Genomic DNA, 23,864 nt, shown 5'->3' with positions numbered 1-23,864 from the left:
TGCAAGAAGTCCGCGTAGCCCGGCAAACGCGCACCAAAGATGGTCCCGGCGATCGACGAGCTCTTCAGCCGATGAACACCTCTCTCTAATAACGCTAGTTGTCTCCAACAACGAAACAAATCCCTCGAACTCATCAGCACGGCACTATCAAAAATAAGAAAGGCTTCAACAAAAGATTATATAATGAAGTTCACACTGGCAGCACCAGCTACGGACTTATTTCTGTACTCGCTGCCGCTAGGAGGCGAGACCGCTCCGGCGCTTGAGTGGAGCACGCAGAGTGCCGGTTAAGGCCTTAAGGGTTAAGTGCTGCATGCACCCTGAACACACCTGGACACAACGGACTCGCCGCACTGAGCCATAAGCTTTTACCCCTCTCTGCGCCGTACACTCCTCCGACTGTACTCTTTCAGTGCACGAAGTGCAGCGTCGAACTCGTTTCCTTCAAGCAAGCAAAGAAATGAACTTAAAAAAAAAAACAAGACAAGGATGACGATAGGCCAGCCGTGAATCGGGCAATAACCGTAGGACCACCGCCGGTAAACAACCGGAAGTAGACGGCTCTCCGCAAAAGTGCACGCGGACGGAGGGAGAAGAGTCGAGAGGCAACGACTTCCGCCAACGGAAGAACCGCCCTACCGCCCGTGGTATAGGAAGCGGCGGGCAACCACAGAAGGCCCTGCCTTTATGCTATAAAAGCACGAGCGCGAATGAACATATACGCCCAAAAAATATCCGCGTATACATACACACGGATAAACGCAACGCGTAACCTCTCCCGCGCTTCTTTGGGCGTCCGAGCCAAGCCCGCGCGCGCACGCAAACGACGTTATAGCGCGTACTATTGTGCGGGCTTGGGCAGGGCCTCCGGCGGCAGCGAAACGACGTCCGTGACCTCCACGAGCCGCAAGTGTGTTTTCAAGAAGAAGCAACGGACAAGCGTTTCCCTTTGTGAGGCGGCGCGCACAGTGTGTAGTGTCCTTCTCCGCGCGCTCACGTTTTGTGCGTCTGTTGCGCAGACAATGATTGCTAATGCTGCTGCGGTGCTCGGCGTTGTTGCATTCTGCGGACGGAATAGAGTAAGAAATAAGAATCAGCGAAAGACCCCGGAACAATAAATTGCAGAAGCACGGCGTCTGCGCAGGCTATATTGTTATAAAACCTCCCTCCCGCGCGTCTCGGAGAGCCGTTCCGAGGACCTGCCAGAGACGGCCCCTTGCGACACGAGCGGGCGGAAAACACTGAGCGGTTTGCCGAGAAAGGGAAGGGATTGTCGCTGGACAGGACGGGAGTGACGGCGCGGCGTAGTCGTAGAAAACGTCGCGCAATAACGGTGGACAGCGCGAATAAAGAAAGCGCGGGCCAGAAGGTGAAACCGGCGCTTATTTTCTCGGGAGATTATGGCGCGTGGCGCAGCGTTTCACACGAGTGCGCAGAACAGAGCCAACTTTTTGTAACTACGGATTGGCCGTGGAGGGAAATCTGGACTTTGCGGAGTCGTGGTTACGGCGGAAGTCGTGGTTACTAGCACCGCCGTATATGGCGGAGGTGTTCAGTGATGAAACTCTAAAGCAAGAGGTCAGGAATGTAGGCTGAAAACTGTATGTGAAAGTGTGCCTTGCCTGACCATACTTAACATTTGTGACTTTTTTTTTTTTTAGAAACAGAGCTTGTGGTTTCTGTTCTTCCATTGTCTTGTTTTCTTTTCGAGGCTTCAGCGTTTCGCTGATTGTTTTACACTGACGAGTGACGACTAATTAATGTAATTTAAGCATGGCGCCAATATTATCAGGTCTTAGTGCAGATATGGCCAGATAATTTTCAGCTAGTTATTCATAAGTCGCGACAACTTGGCAGGTTGCTCTAGATATCTGTACCACAACACTACCATGCGGCAAACAAGTCTTGAGAGGGAGAGAGAGAGAGAGAAAATAATGCAGAGAAAGGCAGGGAGGTTAACCAGAGGTAGTTCCGGTTGGCTACCCTGCGCAGGGGGAAGGGGAAGGAAGGGAAAACAAAACGCCTTTAATGAGCCCACGGATGGCTTGATTTGCAGGAATGGTTCCCTGTTAACGGGAATCCATGCGCCGTCTTGGTTGCGACCGCCCTCTCGACCAGCATGATGTGGTCCGAGAGGCCGGAGCTGGACACCAGCGTCTCCCACTGCTCTTGAGGGTGGGGTAAGGGGGTAGAGGAAGCAAGGCTGGATTTTCCTTGCAATCTACGACAATGTGCCGGAGCGTTCCTAGTTGTTCGACGTATTTGAATCGTTTGCCATATTGAGTAGGGAACATGAGATGAAGCCTCCTTGGGTCCGAGAACGTGCTGATTTGCAACAATCTGAGAGTTGCCTCTCGCGTCTTCGCGAGCTGTGGATGCGGCGGCGGTAGTGTTCTGCAACAAGTCTCGACGTTATGAAACTTTCTTATGATCAGTTGAACCTTTGCCTCTTAGACCTGTACAGAGGGCCCCAATAAAAAGTTTTAGACTCTGTCTTTATGATTCATAGCATTGGGAAAACCATCTAATCGTACACTTAGGAGCCAGACGGAAACGCAAATCGAAGATACGTTTTGAGACTGAAAGAGCTCAAACGGCGATAATAAGTGTTCATATATACAGTGAAGCTGAGTAAGTCTGGTATCAAGGTATACAGCTTCTTCCTCATTCAATCTTCAAACTCCTATATGTGATTCGAAAGCGTCGTTAGTGCTAAACTCTACGACATAACGTAACCCATACAAAACGAACTCGGAACACACCTTCCTTTTCCGATATTGGCAATGTCGACGCGACCGACCTCTTGGCAAAGTGGCTCGCCTAGTTCGCTCTAGCCAACTGGCTTGCCGCCGGCGGTGTTATTGTCTTCATCCACTTCAACTTGCCGTGGGCGTGGCATTTCTTTTCTTCCAAGCTTAACAGCTCGTCTCCGCTGTGGCTTCGGGGATAAGCGGAGCCGAGAGCAAAAGGCGCAGCTACGAGCAACCTAAAAGGATGGGGCCTAAAACTCGCGCGATAATTGAAGGCGTGCGAATCATCGGGCGCCGCGCTGTTCGACAGGTTTCGCAACGCGAAGCCGCAGCGCAAGGAGCGGAGCGGTCACGTGCGGTCCTTTCGGCGCGTCCTTGAACGAGTCGGTTCGCAACCGACATGCCGATAGCGCGTCGAGAAGAGGGCAGAGGGCGTCGGCGTGTCGGCCATTAATTATTTATGTAAGCGGTGGGCGCCCGGGCAAACCAGACCGCGGGGACGAGAAGAGGCAGAACTTCGAAGGCGAGCAAAAAAAAAAAAAAAGAGAAAAACGAAGTTGCTCAATTCGCTACCGAGAAAAGAAAGGAAGCGCGGCCGTTTTAAGGAAGAATTATCGGCTATAGGCCTAAGCTCCTGAGCACCGCCTTCTTCGCACCGCGCAGCTGTGTCGTGCTCTCTCACTACCGGTGACACAGCACTCCACTGTGCACCCTCTGGTGGGCACGTCATATTTCTTGCGCTCGAAGCTTGCGAAGGAGGCGTCCATTGCGGGGTGGGCCAATAGATTTCGGAGGTCTTCCACGACTGGAATGACCCGTAGAGGGCTTCGGCAAATGCGTTCGTGCGCGTTAAACTGTAAGCGCCGGACGATTCCTGATGTCGATGGAAGACCTTTGGTAATGTCCCCAAGTGCGTCTGCAAAGCCGCATGCGCTTCTGCGCGGTTTCTGGATCGTTAAATGCTAGAGCGATAGCCACACATTGATCAAGATGGGTCGTTTGATGCCAGAAGTAAGACTGTTGTTGCAGGTGTGCATTTTTATGCTTTACGTGTACTGCTGTTCTCGTACATGTGTATGTATACAGTGTGTTTTTCTTTTACTCCGAGCACGTTTTGCTTTCCTATTCAAAGAGCCCACCACGGTTACGCGAATCACGTAGGTACGCATTAATTATATGCCTAGGCGTACAATATCTGCAAAAAAAAACCAAAGCAATCATTTATATAATTAAATAGTTAGATTAATTAGGCTATTTGAAACATTCTGTCACATGTTTGTATTGGAATGTCGAAAGAAACTGTCCCAAAAGTCTAGTTCCGTGTTTCTACGTTTGAAAACGGCCATGTTAAGCGAAATGATTGGCCTCGAGTTCTTTGCTGAAGTGACCTGATTACGCGCGCAACAGTGCCAAGCGTGGTCCCCGATGGAACGCTCCCGTGGCGTAGCTGGGTGGCGAAAAATGCAGCTGGGTTATGCGTGGCGCGATAAAGCGGTCCGTCTCGCCTCCGCCGCTGAAGTACGTGGCCATGCCTCCCATCGACAGTTCCGCACGCCGCCAATACGAATAAAGGTCGCCGGAAGATGAAACAGTGGCGGCGGCTTCATGTCACCCCGCCCTGCTATACGTCGCAGGCGGGCTGCACTGCAAAGCTGCGCTTCGCAGTGCCGCGTGCGGAATCGGGTAAACTTGACAAATAATATGAGGCCGACTTTCTCCGCCCTTACGTGGCCGTTTCAGAATGCCGAAGCACGGAACGTGACCTTCGTGACGTTTCCCTCGAACATTCCAATGTACAAATGCGCCGCAATGTTTGTAACTATGAACTTACTCGACGCAATTAGCTTAATTATCGAATAGACCACTTTAATTTTTCTTGAAGGTGATGTCAGCCTGGGCACATAATTAACGGACAGTGACGTGATTCGAGTAACTCTAGTGGGCTTTGAAGAAAGAACTCTTCGAAGTGAAAAAAAGAAACTAAACGCGCTGCATATGTATTTTTGACTCATTAGGTATACATTTCGTACGGTTTTCTTGGTTCGTTTCACTTTGCGTTTTTTTTTTAATTTTTCGTAGTTTCTCATTCTCGTATCGTTCTCTTTCTGGAGTTATTTATGTCACTTTGCCATCATTCCTATCGTTGGGGTCAGTACCATTTGAGATGGCGTAAATAAAAAAAAATGCAAAAGCAAAAAATAAGTAGCACCAGGAAACAGCGCACTTTGCACGGTTTAACTCTTTACAGATAGCAAAAAACACCCATGTATACGATAAAACGCACACAGCGCTTCACTTTTCTTTTCTTTTCAAGCGTTTTTTTTTTTGTTTGTTTTCGCTTTCAAGCATGTCGCAACGTAATAATGCTTTGCTTGTCAACCGCTTGTCGACACTCCGCGCGTCGGCCACGGATTCTTCGTGCGGGCGCGTGGCATTCCATGCAGAGAGACACCTATCTGTCAAACGGGCGTGTCTCTGGCGCCCCCGCAGTGAAGACGGCGAATCATAATTCAAATATATTCAGCCAGAGAGAGCACGCGGCGACTGTGAACTACGAGAGAGGAACGGACACGAGACGATATACTGACGCTAGAGCGCGCAAGCGCTATTCTGGCAATGCAATCGTCCTCGCCGCATCGTTCGTGCCCCCCGAGTGTAAACAAGAAAAAGAAACATAAGACTACTCGGGCGCGAGGCCGGAATGAAGCTTCGGAGGTTGATGGAAGGCGTCGAAGGAACCGCGCGAGCCTCGTTCACTTCCGCGTTGCCAAATCTTGCGCTCTGAATCCGGGCTGTCAGTATACGTCGCAATCGCTGTGATCGACCACATTCGGCTAACCGTTACAGTGACATCCGCGGTGACTGCGGGGAGGTCGGGGCACGACGGCGAAAGACAAGAAGGATAAGAAGAAAAGGTACAATACGGAACTGATAAAATCAAAGATGAACTACATCTCTCTAGCAGTGCCAGAGTGCGCTATCGAATAAAATGTTCCCGGGCGCGGAAGTGTACCAACTCGTACTCGGTGAGTGGGGGGCTTCAGACGTGATGACGCCGACACTGTCGGGAAAGCTAGTTTAGGGCTCGTAAAGTTTTCCGTACAGCACGTAGAAATGGCGGGAGGCTAGTGGAACGATACGTGAGGTTGCGGGATGGATTCTGCGAGGCTCGCGGGCGCACGTGATACGCGCGTTTAGCGGATGCTGTCGTTCCGTCGTTTGTTGCTTTTGTGGAACCGAAGAAGTAGGACGACGAAAGTGACGAAAGAGCTTCAGCGCTAAAGCTTCGCTACGAATCGGCATTCTTCCGCCCCATCGGCGGTTGTCGTTAATTGCGGACAGGGGCAGACGTGCGCTCTCGGAACGTCTACAAGCGAGATCTGGCCAACATAAATTGTGCTACACGGCAAAAGTGAAGAAAAAAAAAAAGGATAAATGAAGAAAGATTGTAAGAAAGTGAAATCACTCGCCCTCCTTCGTATTTTCTTGTGAAACACTATAGACGGAACCAATACAGCACTTACACATAGTCCTAATTGCCTAGAGGCAGGTGAAAGGGCACCCGAACAACTTGATGTTGGCGCAACGCACACGCACACATGCACGCACAAACAATTGCGCATTTGCATGCAACGCACGTGTAAAGCAACACAGCCTCAAGGAATCTGTAGGGCCACGCAAAATAGCATGTCGCGGCGCTCCACGGCAAACAAGCAAAAAGCACGTGGGGTCGCGCCGTAAAACAAAAGTCAAAGAAACATTAGTGGCCAAGACCACGTACGAGGAAGCAGCGGACCATGTAAGTAAAAGCTCAGATGTTGCAAAGAAAGAAAGTACGAAAGAGAAAAGAGAGCAAGAATAACCACGAAAGCTCCAAACCAAGCGGCCGTTCACGGGGGGGAGGGGGGCTCTCCGAAAGGGGCACCACACCACCTGACGACCCGGCGCGGCGCCGGCTCCTCGGCGCACAGTCAAGGTCACGACCACCCCGCGCCGGGTCAACCGTGAAGGAGGAGCATCGCGAAAGCGAAAGCCTTGCGGGAAAGCTCCATTACTCAGAGCCCAGACGGAATAACATGCACCGCGCTGCTACCGCCACCACTACACGCCCGTCGCCTGGGAGCATCGTCGTGCCCGTACTGCAGCCTCTCCGCAGCACAGCGGTCGACCGGCATAACAAAGGGAGCAGAAGCCCCGATGAAGACGAGGCCCAAGGCAGACACGCAACGCAACAAAAGAAAGAACGAGCCGAGTCTCGCACGCAGCGGTGCTCGACTCATTAGCCGCGCAAATCGTGCGACACGGCCGACGGACTGGCGCCCGTCTATGTTTTCTCAAACTTATTCTGCCCCGCGTGAGCTGCCTCGCTTCTTTCTTTCTTTTCTTTTTAGAATGCCAACAACCTCTCGCATAACCTCTTTTAAAAAAACCAAGTTTTGCAGGTATGCGTCCTCGCGAAAACACCTTGTAACGGTCGCGGATACGTGCCACCCGTTTCTGGTACTCTTTTTTTCATTCTGACGCGCTCGTAATGTGCAGAACGCCCGTTTACTCTTAGCATTACGTGTCCTGGGTGCATATCTTGATATTTTCGTAATGAATATTTTTCTTCCAATCGTTCCTGATCACCGATCACGGCTTAAGAGGAAGCGCGATTTGTTGCGCTGAGAACCACCGACGAAGCGCACAACGAACGGAAAGCGAAAGGGATCTTTCCGAGAAACGCTTCCCAGTCCGTTCTTCGCCATCCGATCACTTTATGAAGTGCACGAAGTGAGTGTTACGTGCGTAGCGGTCTACTTTGCTTCTCGCTAAAGGCGGCACCCTCGGAGCAAGTTTCCTGCGCAAAGTCTCCGACGGCTTATTTAGCATGGACACCCTTCCCTCTGCTTGCGCGCGCACTCTTTCCTGGCCACCTGCCGGAAAGTGCTAGCGAACGCCGGGCCCCTCGCAGGGCTCATTAGTGGAGCAAGCCATGCGGCACGCCCGTTGTCAGCCTTGCTTTCTTCATTTTTAAAAAATTTTTCTGTCTGTTTCTCTTTGAACGAGTGCCGGGTAGCCGTGCTCCCAAGACGGTGCTGCACTGCTCTCGGGCCATCCGTGTAGTGACCTTTCTTGGTTTTAAGGGCTCGCGTACCTCGCGAAAGTAAAAGGGTAGCGAACTGAACGCGTCGAGTGGATATATACTTTATATTATTGAAGTAATCATGAAAGAAACAGAAGTAGTAAACTTATGATGGTGCTGGTTACTCACTTACTTTCATGTAATAGTAATGAATATAGTATAGCAGGAAACGTCACAAATTCTGGCAGAAAAAATTGGAGTGAGCGAGAGAGAGAGAGAGAGAGAAATGAGAAGGGAAAGGCGGGGACGTTCACCAGAAGACAAATTTCCAGTTCCGTACCCTGCACTGGGCAGAGGGTAACACAGCAAGGTTACGAATACGCTAGTAAAGCTCTCGCGTTCGTGTGACTTAGTTAAACGACTCTGACGCTCTCGCAATCTTTCTTTTATGCGCGCGTGCGCATGTTCTTTTTTTTTTCTTTTTCCACTCCCTCTCTCGCTTTCTCTGGGCCTGTGCTTTCGTTTTTGATCTCGTTGCCTCCTCTTAGCGAAGGAAAGGAGTAAACCAAGTAGTTCCCGCATTGTCAGAGGCAAACGAGAAAACACAGACAGACAGATGGCGCGGACAATTTGCACCCCGAGTCCCGAACGGACGCACGAGGCCTTGGGGCGGTCCGAGATCGAATAACATTTGCGATGAGCTCGGGCCTTCAGAAGATAAAAACGAAATAAGCCTCGGCTGCCAATGCTCCGAGTTATGTTAACTTAACTATTTATGTGCCCTTTATGACGTTCTTGTTCTTGCATTGCCGCAGAGACGGTAACTCTGACCGATTGACTTCAGGGACCGCGCGGGAGGGCTACTGCTTTTTCTGCTGCTTGTGATGAGGCAGTGGTCCCGTGACCTCACTCTCAGTGAAAGGCCTTCCATTTATCTGGCTAAAGTAACTCAAGTACGCAAGCCATTGGTCTGCAGTTTGAGCACAGCATATACTACGTGAACGGCCATGCGAATAGCAATAATGTTCGTTTGAAGCGCAAATACATACAAGTGTTATGGTGCCTATCTTAGGCCCAGAGCTGTGTTCGTTTCCAGTCGCTATGTATGTCGAAACTGTCAGGCATAACTCCACGATACAGGTGAACTAAATCGAGGGACGTTTGAATCCACCCTTTTCTTTATCTCTGGATCGGTCGAAATAGGCTTCTCTAATTACACTCTGAAACGTTACGATGTTTGCTGTTCTAAAGTGTACCAATCAACGCGTTTGTTCAATCTCCAACTCCATACTCTGCGACTCATGTCGTGCTGGTATATAACCGCGGCATCGCAGACATACACGGGTCCGTGTTCACGAAGCTTATGGTGCGTCGGACAAATTCGCTTGAACACTCACCTGCCAATGGCGATAACGTACTTATCTTAAGCACTGGCGAGTGACCCACGACCAACGGCTTTTAACAATTTATAACGATGGAGCAGCCGGCGACATAGTGGGCTAGTTGCCAATGTTTACAATTCCTATTAAATATCAGTGAATAAGTGAATGAATGAATAAATAAATTAACTTTTACAAAGTCACATATTTTGGAATTCCAACACTGATCTGTTTTGTTCATTGAGAAGGCGTGCACTCAGTAGACCGCTATACCAGCCGCGCGGAGACTCGATCACTGAACGACCTACGGCATTCTGCTGCTTAAAACGAGGTTGCGAGTTCGAATCCCTGCCAATTAAGGCGGCCACATTTCGGCGAGTGCGGCGGTACGCGCGAGAAGACCGTGCAGTCGTGCTGCCGGCACTCGCGTGAGGTCGGGAAATCCGCACAATTCCTGGTCAGAGTTCATCGGGAGCACTCAAATATACTATACTATATACTATACTATACTATACTATACTATACTATACTATACTCAAATATACAGCGCGTCCGACGTTCCGCGAGCAGCTGCGGAACGGTAAGCGTCATCAGTGGGATCCGAAAACTTCGCGGCTATCATCCCCAGACGCATAATAATTTTAACGGCTTTTGAGCTCAACTGGAGAGAGAACGGGAAACAAGCCGAACTCTGCATGCGAAGTTTTCAGCGAATCTTAAGGGTTACGCGCGCGGCGCTCTGCGATTCGCAGTGCTGCGACGCAGTTTACTGCCGCGGCGAGAGATTGCGGGCCGAGTGGCCGTAAAGAACGGCACCGTGCATGCGCAGGCATGCCGCTTATCGAGGGGGAAGAAAAAGATAAAAGGAAAGCGGAGGCGTTGGCGGAAGTCGGCGCGAATGTTGACGCCTCGGACGTACACACGCAGACGTGTCTTTGCACACACCGGAGCTAACGACGATTGATAACGGTGGTCGCGTTTGTGGCGGGAAGAGTGTCGTTGCCTCGCGAGGCGGGAAAATAAGACGCATTAAGGAATAAACGAGCTAAAATAAATAAAACAGAAGAAGAGTTACGCGAAACTCGAGTCTGGTAGATTGCGAGAGGTCACCGAGAGGGACGGCGGCCGTCTGGCGCTTGCTTAATTGCGTTGCCAAGGGAATAGAAAGGGGGACAGTGCACTCGAAATGTGGTTCAGTCGCGAGGATACAAGCAAGCAAGCTAAAGATTGCCTCGTACGCGTTGGTGTGTACGTGCGCGCGTGTTGGATAAGTGAAGCCGTGTGTCAGCAGCGTGACAAGACGAAGTGCCGCGTGCAATGAGATGTCAGCCACTCGAGAGAGAGAGAGAAAGAGAGAGAGAGAGAAACGCGACCAATAAAGCCGTCGTTTCTGCGAAGCCCATTTGTCCATCGCGAATTACTATTTGCTGGCTGCGTCCATATTCTCCTCGAAATTATGCGGCACGCAGTTTTTCTCCGCTATTCAGAAAGCCGACGAACAAATAAGCATAATTAAGTCGTCGATGAACGAATAAGTGTGAAGGAGAAGCGTTTATTTCATTTTAATATTAGTGTCTTTGGAAGTGTCGTGCTTTTTATGCCATGGAGAGCTCTGCACAAACGGTAAAAGGCTTTGAAGTGTATCCCAAATTTTTTTTGAAGCCGCCGACTGAAGTTAGATATATCATTATCAATCTCTAAAATGATTTATCTTTATGCTTGTCTGTTATGGGCAAATCAATTGCGCGGAATCCCGCAAGGTGGAAAAAGGTTCCTGAAAGAGAAAATTGCCGCCCAGCTAAATGTAGCGCGAAGCTACAATATTTATTTCTACGAAGCTACATTTATTGTTTGCTGTGCAACAAAGAGAAACGGCAAAGCAAAGTTACTCTCTATATACCAGTCTTTTCCCAGCAACGTTATCCCCCCACCCCCCTTTTCCCTATACATTCCCTAGTGCTGCAGTTTGGTTTTGAATATAAGTATACAGCCGACCCTGTCATTGTGTACTTTTCCGAGATCTCATCATTTAATAACCGACAAATGCAGCAACCGATTCGTAACTGAAGAAAGCCCGTGTCGACGCGCACACGCAAGATGTTCCATCGTCAGCTAATGTCTTAGCTGTGTTTGCCTTGACGAACACAGCTAAGGCATTCGCTGTAAGACCGCCGCTCAACTGCAAAGGGCAGGTATAGACACAAAAAGGGAAAAAAAGAAAATGCTTGCGAATCAGGCTCCGGAACAGCATCGAAATTCTCTCCCCCGAAACAATAGATAAATCACACCATGCCCGCACAAGCGAGGCCATGGCTGTCCGATTCATTTGGCGCGATGTTCACCTCACATCCGCGCTGTACACGCGTGAAGCGCCATTGTGTTTTCGCCGCTTATTTCGAGCGATCCAACAGGTGCTACCAAAGCTGTGCCGCTCTCGATAGTGTACGGGTGCGCGCTCGGTTTTTGTTTTGTTGCTGCTCTGTTTTCTTTTTTAACACCTTTAGGATCTTTCGGTTGTCAGCAGCGCAAAACGCGTGAAAGCGCGCATGCGTGAACACTTGTGCACCGAACGCGCACGGCTTACCACTAATTGCGTGCGCTTTAGATGGAGGAGTACATAAAACACCAGGAGGCGGCTCGCTTGCAAAGCAGATCCCACATGCAGCGCAGTTCGTGTAAAAACGAGCTGGGTGAACTTTAGCTACATCTGTAACTGAATTTCTTTTTCTTTTATCCTTGCTCGCAGCATTTTCGTCGCTTTGCGAAAATCCGAGGCTGAATTCACATAGTTGTTAGCTCGCAGCTGCTCTCGGTGATTGACTGGCCGCCCTCGCTAACGGTACGTCCGGAATCAGGATTGCATGAAATTTTCCATTACGAACAACTGATTCTAGCGTAAGAGCTTCTTTGTGAATAGAATACCGGCCCTGTTAATTAAACATGTTAATTAAAATTAAACGGTTAATTAAAGAAAGGATGAGTAGGTGCAACCCTCTACAGGCGCCAACATCACCTTGAACACCGATCGTGACGACAATTACCGTGGTTATATATGATAATAATAAAATCGTCCACCAATATTATAATCACGACCGCATTCTTACACAATGCCAATCAAAAACAGTTACAAACCAAAGCATTTGTGACTTGATGGTGTCTGTTCAGTTGCTAAAGAATCCGACAGAGACACATCACATTGCTTACGTGTGGGAATGAGAAAGCACTATGTAGATGCTTAGGTGAAGTGTATTTTTTTTTTCTTCTGCGCGTTCCTTGTCCGCTCAAGCTCTCGCCTAGGTTTTAACTGCGCCTCGGTTATAAAGCCGAATGAAAGCGCGGCAACCGTTCCAAGGCGCTCGCTTGCCCGCGAGGAGTTTCTTACTCAAAGGACGGCTAAGCGGCGTTCATTTGGAAAGTAATGTTTTTTTTTAACGCTGAATTCATACACTCGTGACGTGGCGCCACGTCCTATCCATTGGTTGCGCCGTCACGTGCCCAATGACGCAAGCACTAGACCACCCATTTTTTTTTTTTTTTTTGCGCGTTTGATATTTTGTGCATTCTTTGTGTATAATGACAACGCCGACAATAAAGATAGAAAAAAGAAAGCCGTGGCGTCGGGGAAGTGTGCTCGTCTCGCGTCGCGGGTTCGATTCCCACCCAGACCGATATTCACCTAATAAGGGCATTTGTTTGCGGGAACCTCCCTGAATAAGTTGATGTCAGTTCGAGCAATTTTTTTACGTTGTTTTACCTTTTGCCGTCGGCCATTTTTGGTACCATCGTTCGGTCCCGCCGCCGACTACAACGCCGGATTTTCGCGTAACGGGGCATATAGCGGTTTCGCATTAAAAACCACACTGCGACTGACCTGCCTCGTTCATAATATGTCCGGCGTCACTATATTAGCCGCCACCTACTCTTACGAAAACATTTTACGTAAGCACACTCTTATATACGGCCCTAAACGTCGTTTTAAGTCCGTAGCCGAAGCACCCCAGCCCCAGCTGGCAGCCAGACGCCCTAAGCAAGCGGAGCTGTCGCCCGAGCGCGAATAAAAATGAATGAATAAGCGCGAATTTGTGCGTCACTTGCGGCGTGGTATATATGAGCAGACTCAGGAGAGCTGCGTCACGCATGCATTGTGCGCCGGATGCGATTAGACTCGCTCCTGCGTCTTGCATTGAGCCTGCACGCCACAACGCCCGCAGACACAAAGCGCGTTATATATATGCTGCGTGCGGTGACTGAATTCTGGAGCCGAGGGCCGGGATAATGGGACATATATATCCAGTTCTATTCCTCGCAGATGTCTCTTCATTCGTCCAAGCGGCGCGCCGCTAGGGCTATCGCCAAGGTCGTGACTGGCGGAACGGTAAGGGTAGAATAGAACGCAGCGAAATAAATCCCGGCATACTGTGTGCCCTCGAACGACACTCGTCGACAAACGATAACCAGAACTGCTAAAACAGAACGCGTCAAGTTGCGCGTGCATGTTCACTGCGCATGTGGGACAGCAAGTGGCAACCACATGGCGCGTATTTCGGGCGTATTCTCGACGCGGCGCCGTTCGGCATCGACGCGACCGTTATGGTACAGCCGGCGGAACGCACCGTACTACGGACAGGAACGATTTTCACTCAATTGTCGAGTAAAAGCGAATAGCTCGCTGTTCGCGCTCCGGTCGTTGACTCCCGCCGCCAAATTTTATTTACTCTTTCTTTTTTTTCTAAGAGCCAATTCTCGCAAATACTGACCGCGAACATATTAGCGAAGGTCGCCTGCCAATGGCAGGCATCAGCTACGAACGAAACCCTTTGTGAGTTCGGCCCCAGGTATGTAAATGAACCCAAGACAGGCATATCGAACCGTAACTGTATCTTTAAACTGAAAGGTAGAAATAGTTACTAATGAGAGTTATTTTTTTCTTTATGTTCTGGAGTGTGCAGAACGCTTAAATGAAAAGATGTGGCGATGTACACAGTTCGCAGCAAATATATAATTGTATGTAGTAGCAGAGATTATTCGACGTATGATCGAACACATATCTTCGAGAGGAGCTTATATGTCTGTCGACTTGTACCAAGATGTTTCTATTAACTTCATCGTGAGCATTTTTGTCCCGTGATTAGGGAACCTGAAAAAGGTGAGCACATTACGAAATACGTAAGGCAGTTATTCAGCTAGTGCTCGAGAAATGCGCCTGCCTTTTGCAGAATTAAAGTTGCGCTAATTCACGACATTGCATGTAACGGGACATTATAAGACGACAATTAGAAAGCTTCTTCCTACCCGATTAAAGTGAAAGTGTGGTTTCACGTGGCTCGTACATCGGCGGTGAGCATTCGACTGATATCACTTTGCTCGGAGAAAGCTTGAAATTAGGCAAATTAAGTAATTTTCAGCCAAGAAGGCTTTGCCAAAAATCAACCCTTCTTGGTTGGCAACGGTTTAGTTTGTCTCATTTCATTTGAAAGAGTTCCACTGCAATGATTTTTCAACTGAAATTGGGTCCTCGTCTCAGACCAGCTAATTGCTCTTAACCGGCTTTTGCGTTTGCCAAAGATTGCTTTCATATGAACACGCCAAGCCATAACTGATGCGGGTGAGAGGAAATTAACTTATAGTCAAATGGTTCAGCCAGAAATTCAACTTTCACTGCATTTGTGGTGTTTTCGAACCATTATAAGGCCGCGCAAGAAAATTAAAAAAGAAAGAAAGAAAAAAAGAAAGACTGAGCACGCCAGAGTGAATAACTGCGCTAATCAGTTCCGCTACAATATATTCCATCCCATGACCTCGTAACCCAAGTCATACAACCAAACGGATTCTTGCATACACAATGCTCAAGATTTCTCTTGAACACAGCTGCGCATTGCTGTTCGGGTTACCGGTGACACGGATAAATTCGTAGCCCTCCGTTACGTTAGATTAATAAGTAAGGAACCACTTCTTCGAAGGTGTACGCCTTAAAGGGACACTAAAGTGCAATAATAAATGAGTTTAGACTCCTAGAATAGTCTTTTAAAGCTCTGTTGTCGTTAATTTCGCGATAATAGGACGATTATTAGAAGAGAAAATGAAGGTCAGAGTTTTATTTTTTTGAATTTCGCGCCGAAACCAGAATGGCCGTACGTCAGTGTGACGTCACGTATTTCGAAGTAATTTTTCGCATTTTGGTGGCATTGACTGTGTAAACATTCCCGAAACTTGTCACATTCAGTCTTTGGTTCCTTTAGAAGCCAATCTAGTCTATCTTTGGCGCTAAATAATTACCTATTCCCTAACAGACGTCGTCAAGATCCATGGCGGGCAGTGCGGGAATTTCAAGGAGGCGGTGCCACCCGCCTTTCGCTTTTACCCTTTTTCTGGCCTACCAAGCGTTTTCTTGCGGTAAGAGTGGTGTTCTTGTCACTTTGGAAGGGCTATTTACTAATACAGAAGAAATCATTCTTCTCTGCTGTGTCCCTTTATCACTGGAACATAGAGGAGTGATTATGACATACACTGTGCGTGTAGTGCTAATCTCTGAGGTACTTTGTCTGTGTCAATGTCCATCCGTATTGACGTTTCAAAAGACAACAAAGCGGTGAGAGAACACGTGAACAACAAGCTCACCCGTGGGCCTTCTAATCTGCCTTCTTTGCACGACCGCTGCCATGTCTGTCGTCTTTCTCTGGCCGCACTCACGATACACAACACCAGAATAACAGCAGCCGCTGAGCACGACGGCCGTAGTGTCCGGAACACGGCGACTAAAATTGGCGCGCCGGCGTCGTCACCTTGAAGACCTGACGTCAGGCTCACTGCACGGAGAGATGGTTATCCGGTGCCGAGGACCTAAGGCGCCGGTCGAAGTCGACGCGGAAGTCGTTTCTCTCAGGGTAGGGTTTCGCTTCCGACGGACAAATCGGAATCGCGCGCGTCCGTTACAGTCTGGATGCGCTAGATGAGCCAGCCAGTGGCCCTCAAGACCGGAAGCAGCGCGTCACATTCACCAGAAACAGTCGTTGACACACTCGCGCACCATCGGAGCGTTGGAAGCGAAATCGGAATCCTGCAGGTGTTTGCAAACACGCTCGCAGCTGGCAGAAGGAATATACGTCTACCGTTCGCCCAGACGGAACAGCGGCATCCGTAGTTTCGCTGCGGAAACCGGCTTCGAATCCCGCAGTGCTGTCCACACTTAGCGACAAAAAGAAAATTGATGCAAGGAGTTAGATTTCACGATCGATCACACCGTAGAAAACGTGATGACAGCTGCATTGTTTCGGGGTCGGTCACTTCGGTTCGTCGTCGGTTTCGAAGACGCGGCCGTCTGGCGTGGCACGCAGTCGACAACGCGCGATGCCGTGCAGACGACAACGGCTCTCTTTTCCCGCGACGAAAGGCGCACGCGCGCGTCGCGCGATGACGTCACTTCCGAGCGGCGCGCGGTCCACGGTCGAGCAGACGACGACGTGACAGCCGTGACAGTGGTGGCTCCGCGCATCGGATGCAGGCGATAGGACGCATCCGAAAAGGAAGGTGAAGGGCGACGCACTACGCGCGGACGTCCATACGTCGCACTGTTGTTTCCGATGGCTGTTGCACAGCGTGTTGATGGGTGCGGCAAAATCTTGCGACTCTGTCACCTCCTGATAGAGTACGATGTTCAAACGGCGATGTGAAAGTTATAGATGCCGCCGCATTATTCTCGTTCGCGCGAGCAAGAGAGATAACCAATTTTGAACGCGTTCGCGGTCTCCTACGCGCGCTTTCACGGCCACACAAACTTGCGCCGTGCGCGCCTACCGCACGAACAGCCGCAACGGAAGGCCTGCCTACTACTGTACTCGCTCTGCCAGACCTCGGAACGGCATACGGAGACCCTTCTCGCCACGCCAAGAAGCTGCGAGAAGGAAAGAAGGCTTGGGCTTTTTATTTCTTGCATTCTCGCTGGCCCCTCGCCACCACCTCTCTTCACAAACCGCACCGCATACTCTCCTTCGCACGCACATGCATCGCGGCCAACGGTTATGCAAGCGAGGAGTTTCTTTTACGCTTCGCGCACAGCCTACCCGCTTCAGGACGCACTCAGCGCATCGTGGCACGTGACGGGATAAAAAACTGTCATTTAGATCGTTTCCTGCTGCGTTTTGACGCCCGCGGCGACGTATTTCGCGGCGCCGCTGGAGACCATAGCACAAGGAGGAGGAGTGCAAGCAAACGACGGAGGAAAGCAGACGAAAGAAAGGGGCGCGCCAGCAACAGACGAACCGCATCAAACAGACGGATATACGATGCAGACAGACGGACGAATACGCTAAGCAGACGGACGATACAAGGCAGACGAAACAAGGAGGAAGAAAAGATACGCGCTGCATCCAGAGCGTTTGAAATAACGAAAATGGTCGGCTGCGTAGAGACGGAGCAATAAAACACGCTCTGTCGCGCTCCTTGGCTCTAGAGCGTCGGGCTCTTCCCTTTCGACGAGGAAATGAAAACCGTGCATGCTACGTCTTGCGTAACGCCCGGCTACTGCTCGGCTCGTTCTATTTGTTCGCCAGTCGTCTTCAAGCGGCAAAAACTGCACAAACTAGCTGCAGTTCCCGCTAATCCATTGCACGTGTTGTACGTGTGCCTGCTGGCCACGTACAACACGTGCAACTTGGCCTGTTCATGTACTATAAGAAAACGCAAGTAGATTCTGCAGAGCGCTGTGGAGCAGTGTGCTTTACGAGTATTCAAACATTGGTTTCTCTCTCTCGTGAACGGGCCCTGAGGTTCCTAGAAAGATGGCAGCGAGTCTGCTTTCGCACAGGGCAAATAAGGCATCCATCGTACCGGTCTCTTGTGATTGGTCGGTACGGGATCCCGAAGTGCAAATATTGGCCGTATTCTGCACGCAGGCCACTCCTTTATTGCCTCCACAGAGCCAAACGCAGAGACATAAGCGGTGGACGAAAGTTCACTCGACAAAATCAGCTAACACGGAGAGTGCGCAGTCAGAAAGATAAGGAATAAAATAAAATAAAAATAAAACGAGAACGAATAAAGAAGAAGCTGTAGAGATTTTACTTCTTCAGTTGAGTAATAAAGCAAACTCCCTGCTTCCCGGATTGAGTACGCGCGCGAACGTTTCCCCGTGCTGAACCAGCGCATGAACAAGCTAGAGAGGGATTGCATTCACTGCAATCAGCGCGAAAAGGAACGAGGAAGACTTAGGTAGAATACAGGACGAGCGCTGTGCTGTTGGGCCTACGAATGAAAGGTACATTTATCAGCAGGGATTACGTTCGACCTACAACGAGTCTGTTCCTTTCTGACGATACCGTACGTAGGTTCCGTGTTATTACAACTTCTTCAGATTCGTCGAGCGCAAAGCCGAAGCGAAGTTTTCTAATTGCCCTATACTTATACTAGCCGCGTTTTACTGGTGCTTCGATGTTGTTGCCGTCGCTAGCACGAGAACAAATCAGGGTATAGTCCGAGATACGTTGTTCAATATTCTTATGACGACAGCTAGAATCGGCCTTTGAATTGTTCAAACGTACATGCAGCGTTGCGAACATATCCGATACCAGCGCCAAAGATTCAGAAGAGAAAGGAACCACACGACATGCGACCTTTCCCGAAGAAGTTGTAAAATAAAATTTACAGCCAAGTTCTTAGCCTCTAGTTTATTTATTTATTTATTTATTTATTTATTTATTTATTTATTTATTTATTTATTTATTCAGTATCTACAAGCGCCAAAAGGAATTGCAGTGGAGGAGACAGGCAGCAAGGTTTTACGAACAGTTAAAAACAATCACAAAAGATTTTTTTTTTAGTTGGTCGGGATTTTTCTTGTCCCCGTGCGCGGTGCTCACACAAAAGCAAACGGCGGTTGGAAGGCTTTGTGTTTGAGCTTCCGTGTAACGGAATTGAAGTTTTATCGTATATTCGAATTGCAATCCGATGTTATCATGTCTGCAAGTTGTGTGTAGGTTGTAACTTACGAATTTTATGAAGTACTTCTTTTAGAAGTTTAATTAGTTCAATAACGCAGTTGCGCTAGGCGGTTGGCCTACAAGAATAAGGATGCAGGCTGTTCTAACGGTACCGCCACCTAGCCGCAGCGGCCACTCGGACAGACCTCACAAGGCAGCTGAAAAGGTGCTTTGTCTTTCAGTTTCCGCGTAACAAATTTACGTTTTCCCATACATTCGAATAACAATCCGAAGCTATCATATCTGCAGCTTGCGAGCAAGCATTACTTTGCGCATTTTTATGACGCCATTTAGTTTTAGACGTTCATTTAGTTCAATAATGTACTTGCGCTTGGCGGAGGGCCTGCAGAATAAGGATGCATGGTGCACTTCCTCACGCGTGCGTGCGCGCATGGAGTACGTCGCTTGTAGTGCTGGTGTATGTGTAACGTCGGCAACCTCTTTGCTGTACATCCACGTTCACAGAGTCGAATGGAGGCGGAATTTCAGAGCGCCCGTTCATATGTTCAGGTACACGTTCCTGCGTTTCGCGTCTGCGTCGGGCCTCGGAGTAACTGAGCGAACAAGAGCATCGAAGGGTGAAAAAACGAGCGCGGAGCGCAGCGGGAGATATGAAAGACGGCGATCGCAAAGAGAACGAGAAGGAAAGCGGAAAAGAAGGGTATGGCGAAAGGCATGAGAAGAAAAGCATAGTGCCGCTCGAGACGGGCTCTGCGGCGGCGACCGCTACAAGATGGCACCAGAGCGGCGCGCTGTCGTCTGTTCACCGATGGCATGCGGTGATCGCGTCGATCGATACCACATGGAAACAAAGCGCTGCTTGAGCGGAGGTTGTCTGCGGTGGCTGATGGGAATCGCCACCACGCGTCACCCAGACGCTGCCGCTCGCAATTTCCCGGTTAGAGAGGCAATCGCGCCAATTTTCGCTCCGTTTCAAATGTGCAGCCCGAGACAGGTTGTCCGCGCCAGCCAATATATATATCGTGAAAACACTTGTAGAGCTCCGCTCCAACTTCGCATTAGGGAGCACCGTAATCGCCGGAGATTAGTTTTATTTTAAACGCTCCTTGACAGTGTGCGTATCGTACGTGCTCCTCAGGGCGACGATTGCGAAAACCAGTAAGCCGCCTTGAACTACACTACGGATGCCGCCGGACCGACGGATATTTTCTTCTCTTTTCTTTATTGCTGCCTTTATCAGTGCTTTCAATCAACCAGGATCTCGTGCATGGACACGTATGACATCTTTTGACAAGTTATGTATGCGCAAAAGGCGACTAGAGCTGAGGTATAACAACAAATGTTTCCGAACCAATAATACAGTGTCCAGAATAAGAACCACTTCATGTGGCAACAAAAACGAAGGAAAACCGCAAGCAACCTTTTACCCGTATATAGTATCTTCATCGTCGTCTTGCATCTCTATTCTTGCAGACATTTCCCGCGCAGATTGCGAAGCCGCTTTCCGAGAAAGACGCGTACAGGTTATCTATATGCAAACGCGACTCGACAAAGCTTGCCGAAGCAATAACACAACTCGCCGATGGTGTTTTTTGATGATACATAAATCTCGAGCGCTCGCCACTATAATACCCGCCGATGTGCCGGAGAGAGGGCGCAAAGCCGTGGCAGTGCCGGCTTTTTTCAAGGGATCAGTCTATCATGCGTGTGGCGTTGGGTGCACTACGCCCGTACGTCGGCACCTGGGAGGGGGATTAGATCTGCGAGAAAGACAAGCGCCCCCTGGAAGGCGCGCTTTTTGTTGTCGCCCGAGCTCATGCCGACGCTACGCACACAGTCAAAGCATGCGACCTGTCGCGGCGAGGAATCTCACCTGTCTTTAAATCTTGATCGGATCGAATCCACAAAGCTTCTACCCGCCGTGATGGCGTACAATGGCTTTGGCGTTGCGCTACTGAGCCCGAGGGCACGGGATCGAATCCCGGCCGCAGCGGCCGCATTTCGACGGGTGCTAAACGCGAAAACGCCCGCGTACCTTTCACTGGGTGCACGTTAAAGAATTCCAGGTAGTCAAATTTGTTCCGGAGTTCCCCACTAAGGCGTGCCTCATAATCATGTCGTGGTTTTGGCATGTAAAACTCAAGCATTTAATTTTGAAAGCTTCTCCATCACACATTGCTATATGCGAAGTATCCGAGCACCAAGATGGGAGGCCCGCGCTGACGAGTCCAGACCTCAGTAACCAGCAATCCCAGATCTCAGTGACCAGCTTATGCTGGTCACCCGGGCACAACAAGCAGCGGAAGTCCATGGTTTCCTGGAATAGGAAACCACGCACATCCACGTAGGGCTGAGAAGAAAGCCTGGTGATTGAGTAAAATTTATTCATCCTCCTTCTCGTTCGTAAGTGTTTTCTGTCATTGTCTGAGCGACTTCGCTGGATGCATGTATACGCCATTGTGATTGGCAGGCATCTATTGCTACAAACAATTCTAGCGTAAAGTAAATTTTATAGGAAGGTGGCTCATGTCCAGCATTAAAAAAAACACTGACGATTACGGTACTCCCTAATGGGAAATTTCAGCGCAGCTCGATATGTGTTTTCATTTCGCGATAAATTGAGGCATCGCGCCGATCACCGCACCGACTGGCAGAGCCGCGACGCGCGGCGCTATAAATAGACTGGACACACAGTTGCCGCTTCCCGGTAACTGCACCTTATTCAACCGCACTATTTACCGGGAAACGCTTGGCGCGAACGCTAAGCGCGAAGGCGACCTTTCTGGTTCTGTTTTATCCCCCGCACGGCCGATGCCGCCGCAGCCGCGGGTGGATGGGATGGACGTAATGAGCGTCCCCTTTGGAACGGGGCGGTGGGTTGCGCCACCAAGCTCCTGCTATTATGCCCCGTTCACACTGAGACATTCGGCGTCTGGAGCGGCGCCCAGTTCGGCGGAACCCAGTTCGGCGGCGGCGAGATCCGCCGGAATAGCCCCTTCCGCGCCGATCGCTCCTGTACCGATTTTTGCGGCAGCTGCCGCTGGATTGCCTCGCCGCCGCGCGGCGCTGACCAATGGGGGAGCGCGAAACAGAACTTCCAAAGATGGCGGCCGAGTCTCACGTCATGTCGCAGTCGACGCAGTCACCAAAGTCCGCCGCGACATCCACATCCGAAATGCTCATCGAACTGGTGCGCAACTACCCAGTCCTCTACGATAAGCGCCACTTGAAGCACAAAGACAACGTGCTGAAGGACGACTTGTGGCACAAGATCGGTCGCGAGCTTCGGCGAATGCTTCTGCGCGTCATGCATCGCCAGAAAGGGGCTTGCCAACAGGCCGAGCAGTACTGCCTCTTCTTGCTCGGGGTTCATCATTGTCTTTCCAAGTAATGGTGGAGACGCGCAACACAAACACACGAACTCGACGCGAGCGGAGACAACTGCGCAATTTCGCGCCGCGCGAACATCGGGGATATCCCGCGCTTGATTGGAGGTTAGCACTTTATGGGGCAGATGGCGCTGTATGTCTTTCCGGCGGCGCGGTCCGCAAGCAGTGTGAACTACGCGATTTTCGGCGGCAGGAGAATTCCATTCGCTGTAGGCGCCGGATTCCTCAGTGTGAACGTACCATTATACTGCTTATTGCAAGGACGTGAGCGCCACCTCGTGGTGCTTCAAGGTGGTTTCCTTCTCTCTCCCCCTCACGCTTCCGCTGCACACTCTCCTCCGCTTTCCTCCTCGAGCTGTCTTTGCGCTCACCGTCTTTCATCCACCGCTGCGCTCCGCGTTCGCTCTTTCATCGTTCGCTGTGCTCGTTTGTTCGGTTACGCCGAGGAAGGACGAGGCACCCCGACGGTCAACGCAGGAATGGGCGCCTAAGAGCTGCGCTCTAGAATAAAATTGTAGGGTTTAGCGTTCCGAAACGGCGCAAGAGAGAGAGGGGGGGCGAAAGGCAGGGAGGTTAAATTGAGGCGAGCTTCCGGTTTGCTACCCTGCGCTGGGGTGGGGGTAGAGAGGTTGTAAGAGCGAGAAGACAAAAAGGAAAGGAACAAAAAGAAGGAGAAAAAAAACGAAGGAAAAGAAAAAAAGGAAACAGGTAAGAGAATAGTCTTTCCAATCACAGGCGTTCACACAGGCCGGTACATCTCAAGATGTGCAGTAGCGCTTGCACGGCCTTCTGATGCGATGTCAAGTCGCGTCGATGTTTCAGAATTCTTTCTTCCGACAGAGGCTGGTCGTCCAACTGGTTCAGCACGACGGAAAGCGATTGGCTCTGCACACTGTACTGCGGGCACTGCATGGCAAAGAACATGACGAATCGTTTCTGCGTCGTCGCAATCTCCACATGCTGCGGTGTCGGCCATCCCTATGCGGAACGCGTCGGTATTGGTAAACGCGAAGCCCAACCATATATCCTACACAAAAGGGTAGCGTCTCTTCGGGGAAGAACCGCACACTATGTTGTGACTCATGAGGAACGCCATAATTAAGGGCTCCGGTAATATTTTGACTATCTGTGGTTTTCTTACGTGCACCCAAAGCAAGATGCACACGCATCTTTTTTTACACCCAACCAACAAAAAAAGTATAATGGAAAAATTGGTTTCGCTTGATCCCATTTCCTTCTTATTATCCACTCTTCAGAACAAGCCGGTACCGGCGATGACGTATGCGTGGCACCGCTCGGACCACGAAAGAAGTGCGAAAAGTAGCAGCGTTTGAATAAAAATAGAC

General features: G+C 49.9%; 1 protein-coding gene across 6 annotated transcripts in view; it reads right to left on the bottom strand.

The window, feature by feature from the left end:
- Window positions 1-17,161, bottom strand: part of LOC142568146 (uncharacterized) — a 326,673-nt gene extending 309,512 nt beyond the window's left edge. For 3 of the 6 annotated variants that reach the window (XM_075678219.1, XM_075678221.1, XM_075678222.1), the window contains exon 1: window positions 15,813-17,161. In XM_075678219.1, coding sequence (XP_075534334.1) covers window positions 15,813-15,855 — 43 coding nt within the window. In that variant the 5' untranslated portion in view covers window positions 15,856-17,161. The remainder of the gene's footprint in view (window positions 1-15,812) is intronic. The other 3 variants (XM_075678220.1, XM_075678224.1, XM_075678223.1) reach the window with 2 other exon arrangements.
- Between the last annotated feature and the right edge of the window lie 6,703 nt (window positions 17,162-23,864).

The sequence above is a fragment of the Dermacentor variabilis genome, unplaced genomic scaffold, assembly GCF_050947875.1.
Source record: "Dermacentor variabilis isolate Ectoservices unplaced genomic scaffold, ASM5094787v1 scaffold_17, whole genome shotgun sequence".
Taxonomy (NCBI): Eukaryota; Metazoa; Arthropoda; class Arachnida; order Ixodida; family Ixodidae; genus Dermacentor; species Dermacentor variabilis.
Note: the sequence above shows the minus strand (reverse complement) of the source record. Positions and strands in the feature narration are given on the sequence as shown.